Source organism: Pygoscelis adeliae, unplaced genomic scaffold (assembly GCF_000699105.1).
Source record: "Pygoscelis adeliae isolate BGI_AS28 unplaced genomic scaffold, ASM69910v1 Scaffold297, whole genome shotgun sequence".
NCBI lineage: Eukaryota > Metazoa > Chordata > Aves > Sphenisciformes > Spheniscidae > Pygoscelis > Pygoscelis adeliae.
Window position 1 is genome coordinate 930,823 of NW_008825211.1, and position 6,886 is coordinate 937,708.

Sequence of the window (6,886 nt, forward strand, 5' to 3'; positions counted from 1 at the left end):
AGCTGGAGTGCTGTATGTTTTCCTTGGGGAGAACATTAAATGAACGCTGGCTTTCCTACTCCTATTGATTGTGGAGATGATATTAAATTAAAATAAAGCAAGAAAACAACTTTTGGTTTCTTCTGTGAGGAATCTAATAAATTTTGTTCGATATGTTTTCATCTCATTTTCTTTCCTTCTGCATCACTGCTGCAGTAAGGCCCCAAGCCCCAGCAGAGACAGGGCCCCCTCATGTGTGGATCTGTACAAGTAGAAAGTAAAGGATATTTTCTTTCTGTCCCTGACACCTTCATGGCTCCAGCAGGAAGCCCATGGAGATCAGCAGCACTCAACATAAAACAAGTGGGTTTGGCCCACTTGCTGTTATTTTTGATTCAAGGTGAAGAGGCAAGACAGACGTGGCAGGAGGGGAGCAGGGTCAGCAGGAGGAACAGGGATTTACAGGAGGTCTCTCAGGGTATCCAGGGTGAAAAATCAGAGCAGGATGCTAGACGCTTTGGTGCTGCCACCTCTCCTGAGCTCCTCCCTGGTCGTTGGATCCGGGCTTTGTCTTACATCCCAGGGGATGCAAGACATGGGGACGGTCATGGGGATTGCAGCTTTTGCTTTCCTGAGGAACCTTGTTTGTGGTCATTTGGGGGATGAAGAAGAGCCAACAAACATAAACCCTAATGGCTCAAAACCCAATCAGGTATAAAACTGTCTCATGTATTTTTAAACCCAGTGGGTTTTGAGCGCTGGGAATTTTCAAGCACGTTTCCCCTGGCACAAATTGCCCCAGATTCTGCTACTTTCTTATCTTTCAGTATGTCCAAAAAAGGAGCAAACCACATTCATTTTCCTGCACCTTTCCCATCTCTGTTTCCCCTTACAATAGAAAGGACAAGTTTTCTTGTTGGAGGTCAGCACTTATCAAAGTTTATGAGATCAGAGTGGGAGATAGAGTAGAGCAGAGCTGGCTGCATCTTTTTGCATCCGAAGCTATTAAAAGCTTCCTTGATAGAAACGGTATTTATCTGAAATGAAATTATTCTGAAAATGACCATAACTTTCTTTCAGAACAACAAAAGATACCACAGTAAGCAAGATGCAGTCCTACCAAGCAGAAGTTAAACCCAAAAAAAGAGAAAGAAGACCTAAATATACGGTTGTCTCCATCTGCCTGAAATAACCGTGAAGTCTGTCAATAATTGGCTGGATGGAAAAGCTTACCCGAAGCCACAGTTTTCCTGTGGTCTAAAAGTGGTCTGATTTATTTCAGGCTTGTTTTTTTATGTATAAACCTAATGTTGAAAATTTTGGTCTGAGTAAAAGAGAAAGGTTTTTTGCTGAATTTGATAGTGTGAGTGCTGGTGATATCTCAGAGGGCACAGATGAAACATTGGCTGCATGTAGCCACACAGGACTATGTTTGTCATGGTTGGTGACTTACGGACTAATAGTTAAGGACTATTATTAAGGACTACTGCAGCAGTTCATCGGATTCAGGATTTATTTGGGGGATTAGCCAGCAGCAAAGACCAGAAGAACCTCTTGGTGCCCCAAGAGACTATCGTCTAGATCCCATCCCTAGTTGATGAGCAAGGGAATTCCCAACACCATGGCACGCACGCACAGCCATCGGCTACTAAACTGTGTGCCGAGGAGGCAAAACCCCGTGTAGAAACACGGTTGAGAGAATTATAGGGGAAAATACGCTTGGTGCGGTTAAGAAGTGAGCTGGAGTTGGTTTAACACCCCTAGCCAGACTGGTCAGGAGGCAAAGCGGGATTATCAAGCTCGAGCAGGCAACGAGAGGACCCTGGGGCAGTGAATGTACTGGAAAAGAAATGGTTATCTTCTAATGAAGTGGAGAGTAGGCAGGGATATTTCTGATTTAAGGTCTTCATCATTAATGTTCTGCTTGCAATCACTGGATCTGCAAATAACTTTCCAAGGAGCTTCTTGATTGCTAAAAGGCTGTATGTATTCCTGACTATGATGACAACATAGTTTTATGTAGCCTAAAAAAAAAAGTCTGTTAAACTGCTGCTTATCCAACATTAACTACAGCAATTTTTAATTAACCTGATTTAGAAGCCAAATATATCACTGATGAAAATGAGAGGGTAGAACATACAGTCATTTATTCCAGTACAGTGGTCATGATTGTTGAATTAGATTTATTCAAATGAACCTCAAAATTTTGCCGCAGTAGTCGGCTGTGTGCTGGGTGCCAGGTTTTAGGAATCTGCACGTAGTCGAAGAGCAGTGAGCTTTGGGGCATGGGAGGGAAAGATTGCGATGCGTTTGTCTTGCTGCTCAGAAACGGGGAGGAAAGACCCACGCTCGCTTTTATTTAATAAAGCAAAAAAAAAAAGATGGGGTGTGAGTCGACTGCTAATTACCTCTTTCCAGCCTTTGCTGGCAACCAGTAGACAGCGTTGGTGGAGCTTGACGTGGAAAGACTCTCCAAGGGTCACTTTGCCTGCCGTTGGGTTGGCTCTGCTCTGGGATGATGGCCAACGAGATGCACAGATAAACCAGGGCAGTGGCCGTGGCAGTGAAGCACAGCAAAACCAAACTCTCTGCCAGTAAAGGTAGATTAACATGTCCCGTTCGGTCTGTAGGAGGGATTTACGCCGGAGCACCTAAGAAGGGATGGAGTTATTCGAGTGTTACCATTTTCAGTTGGGAAGACTTCCAAAAAATGGAGGTAGGGCAGTAAACAAAAGCAAAATGGAGCAGACGGAGGTGTGGATGTTGTCGTCTGTGGTCTTCATGGAGGACAAGAACTTCTACTAAAGCAAGAATTCTTGCTTTAAAATGTCTTTACTGAAAGAGTGGTTAAACATTGGACCAGGCTGCCCAGGGAAGCGGTTGAGTCCCCATCCCTGGAGGTATTTAAAAGACGTGTAGATGAGGCGCTGAGGGACATGGTTTAGTGGGCCTGGGGATGTTGGGTTGACGGTTGGACTCGATGATCTTAGAGGTCTTTTCCAACCTTAATGATTCTATGATTCTATTCTATGATTCTAAGAGTTTGGTGGCAGATATCTGCACTGTGTGTGGGTGCACAGAGGGACTTGCGTCTGCAGCGTACGGTGATTTCCAAGCCTCCACATAGCTGACTGCTTAGATGATTTCCCCTGAACTCCCTATGACCGATCCGAGTGAAGATGATGAAAGCTGAAGATGCTCTGCAACCTTTTCTAAAGTGCCCATTAAAACCTCATGCGGCTTCAAAGGGTGCGAGCTGCTGTGCGTGTTCCTTCCAGGTGGCCTGGCAGGTAATCAGGTCCCTCCCAGGGATGGCAGTTGTGCAGCCATGAGTGAATATAAGGGCTGGCATGTTTTCATGCAACGTCTCTACCTTCCCTGTAGGAAGAAGCTCTGGTTAATGGAAGCGCTGAGCACCGAGGACTCGGGCTGGGTGCTGAGCTCTGCTGTTGGAATGCAAAGTGCTACGATGATCAAGCTATAACGGCTGCAAGCAGCCAAGGAAAACTTTTCAAGTATAGCTGTGCTGGTGGTTTTTCCTAGCTGAATTCTGCATTCAGTGTGTGTATTTGCTTGGCAGTTTTCTGCAGAGCAGATTGAACATTCCTGCGTTCTGCATTCTGGTTATCGTCGAGGAATAAAGATGAAATATTGATGCTGTCACGTGTAAGTCTGTAGAGCACATTCAGAGTCCTTCCTATAGCCTGGCCAACTGAGAATACATCTGTGCTGCACTTCTCAGCTCTGCCGATGGCCTCTTTGCTCACACAGGTTGTTTATTGCTTTCCAGGGATGCTGTCCTCTTCTCTCTCCCTGTCGACAAAAGCGTAATTTCTCTTTTTTTCTCACTGCAGGTTATCCGACGGGCTATCCCACCGCCGCCCCAGCCTACAACCCAAACATGTATCCAACCAGCAGCCCCGGCTATGCCCCAGGTAACAATCTGTGTATGGAGACGAGATCGGGCATGTTGAAGCATGCAGGAGGATTTACCTTTCGCTGCTCGGTGTACAAACCCCAGCAGTTTCCGTGTGCTGGTCGGCAAATACTTTCCAGGGAAGGGGCCTGTGTTAAGCTCTTCCCTTCCTCACTCTGCCATTAACTTCACGCCCTCCGTTGGGAATATTTGTCTATGTTGCAAAGTACTTTTGAGCCATGAATTACATCTTAATACTAATCCCAGGAATTTTACAATCCTCCTTGCTGTGATACCTTCGCATTGATGGCTTTTAATATTTTCTGAATACCACACCCCGGGATTGCCTTCCGCTTCCCCCTGCTTGTCCTTCTCTCCTCCTTCCATGTCATAGATGCAGAAATGTCAGCAACCGTGTCCTGTTTGGTGTCTGGATCTCCCATGCCATGTCTTTACTGTCCCTTGCTTTCCTGTGGCACTGACAGACTCCGGGTCTGTCCTAGGGTCTTCTTCTGTCCAGCTCCTGCCCTTCACACCACCCTAAAACGGCTCTTCCAAAGGTGCAGCAAGCTCTTCCCAGCCAAACTCAGGAACTCTTCTGCCTTAGCCTTGGTGTGCTGGTTATCTTTGACAGCACCAGCTGCACTCATCTCCATAAAATCTTGTTTTCCCTTGGCTTTCCCAGTTTGGGAAGTTGTTTTCTACCTCTGCTGCAGCGTGTCCATTGGGACGTATTTGTCACCTGCCTCTTCCAGCTTTCCATGAAAGCTCAGCCAGGCTCTGTCCTTTATTTCTTTCTCCGCTACTCCCCATCTATCCCTGGGAAACCTTACTTGGAGGTACAAGGTCTTCATTTTTCGGGGAGGTCTTCATTTTTTACACCAGCCACGTGCTCTTTTGCATCCTCCTTTGCAGTTCCTCTGAGCCATCCTACCAGCCAGGCTGATTGGGTAACGCGTTCATCCTCCGTAGCTCAGCCCCTACCCTGGAGCCCTGCTCTCTCTGCCGTCTCCGACCTTGGCAAATTCTCCTCCATCCTCCTGGAGAACCGGTACAAAAATAATTTTCCCAGTCCAGTTCTTTAACCGTGTCATCCCCCTCTTTGCCTCCCTACTGCTCACATCCAGCACAGCCTACTTGTCTTTATTTACAGAAACAACACGCCCTCCATTCATTCTTGGTGTCCAGAGCCTTACTGCTCTTTCGGCTCAGCCAGCGACGTCTGTCCTCTTCACCTCTTCACCTTTCCAAGCAAGCGTCTCCCTTGTCCGTGCTGCTCCTCTCCCCTCATCACCCACAAAGCCATTTCTCATTCGAATTCCTCCGTTAGCCATGTTTGTTTTTTTTTTTAATAAAAGCCCACGACTAGACTGCCAAGCTCCTTCCCTTCCCCACTGTTGAGCACCATTTCTCCGCACCTCCCTTCTGTTGTCTCTTGACCAAACACATACCCAGCCCATGGCTCTGGTTACGCTGCTCTGTGGATGCAGAGAAGGGTCTGGATGGAGGAGGACGCACACATGTCCAGGACCTTCCTGCCTGGCCGGAGAGAGCTGGAGAGGAGAAAACCATCCAAGCATGGTGGGTGGCGTGAATACAAACCCAGTCATGCCCTGACCATCACTTCGAGGTTGAACACCTCATCTACATGAGGTGGGGAGATGGAGGAATTGCTTATACCCAAGGGCTGCCAATGGTAGAAGATTCATGTAGATTAGGACAGAATGTAAATTAATCATGGGAGCTGCTGTCAAATAACTTCCACCACGGGCACTTCTTATTCCAGAACAAGTGGATCTTCCGCTGTTTCTAAGTCAGAGAAGTTACTCCGAAGCGGGAGTCATGGAGTAATTCCTACCTGTCCACAAGGAGTTGTCTTCACCACAGCACGGACTAATGAGGTTCTGTGCTTAACGAGGAATATTTCAGTTGCTCTGCTAAATCAATCACTTTCTTTTTTATGCTTTCAAGCCCAAACTTGGAAACCTTTATAGAAGTCTTTTTCTCTTTGGAGTTGAGGATTTCTCTTAGGCCCCCACTCAGGAAATAATCTAACTGAAGTCAAACCTACATTTAAGTACTTTACTGAAACCAGCCCTTTGGAAGGACCAAGCGACCTTGAGTTTTTAAAGCGCGGTTAAGTTCTCTGCTTTCAGCCAAATTATGGGATGGGAGCCCCTTGGCATGACAAAGGGTGGTAGAAACCCAAGGGCTAAGTAGCAGTTTCAAAATGTAACTCTTATCCGGAGTGAATTAAGTGAAAGGCAGTATAAGAAAAGGAAATCTTCTATTTAATAGCAATTTTGAGATCTTGTTGCCCAGAGAAGCTGTGGCTGCCCCATCATTGGAAGTGTTCAAGGTCAGGTTGGACGACCTGACCTCTGAGCAACCTGATCTAGTTGACGACGTCCCTGCCCACGGCAGGGGGGGGTTGGACTAGATGATCTTTGAAGGTCCCTTCCAACCCAAACCATTCTATGATCAGAACATTCTTTATTAGCTGTGGGGATTTAGGCTGTAGTGTGTTAGCAGAGCGTTTAATTTAAGGGGTAGGGTCACACAGGTCAAATGCAAGAATTGGCAGTGCCTGAACTGTGATTGGAAAAGCGTTTCTGAAATCAGGACTGAGCCTTTTTTCATGGCTTTTATGAAAAAGGCCTGAAAAAAATCTCTTGCTCACCCATTTCCAAGCACACGTTGGAGACGAAAAATACTGCCTCGCCCTTCATTTTGACTTCATGGCTTTTCAGTTGACTGAGATGTTTATTCTGAAGGCTTCGCCTCAAAAGAGCTGTGGGATTTTAAAACTTCTGAATAAAGCCTTCTTTTCAGCTAAGTGTTCAGTAGTCATCGGAGTGAAATAGATGCTTGCGTAACGAACACAAAGTTGGACTTTGTGGCAGTCTTGCTAAACCCTTTCTCCTCTGAATTGCCAAGTTTTCAGTCTCCTGGTTGTTGTAAAATCAGTAGATCCCCAGCCTTGGGATCTTT

The 6,886-nt window shown here is 46.3% G+C and overlaps 1 protein-coding gene across 2 annotated transcripts in view; it reads left to right on the forward strand.

Moving 5' to 3' along the window:
* FAM168A (family with sequence similarity 168, member A) overlaps positions 1-6,886 on the forward strand; it is a 212,840-nt gene that overhangs the window by 183,460 nt on the left and 22,494 nt on the right. For both annotated transcript variants that reach the window (XM_009329027.1, XM_009329026.1), the window contains exon 4: positions 3,834-3,914. In XM_009329027.1, coding sequence (XP_009327302.1) covers positions 3,834-3,914 — 81 coding nt within the window. The remainder of the gene's footprint in view (positions 1-3,833; positions 3,915-6,886) is intronic.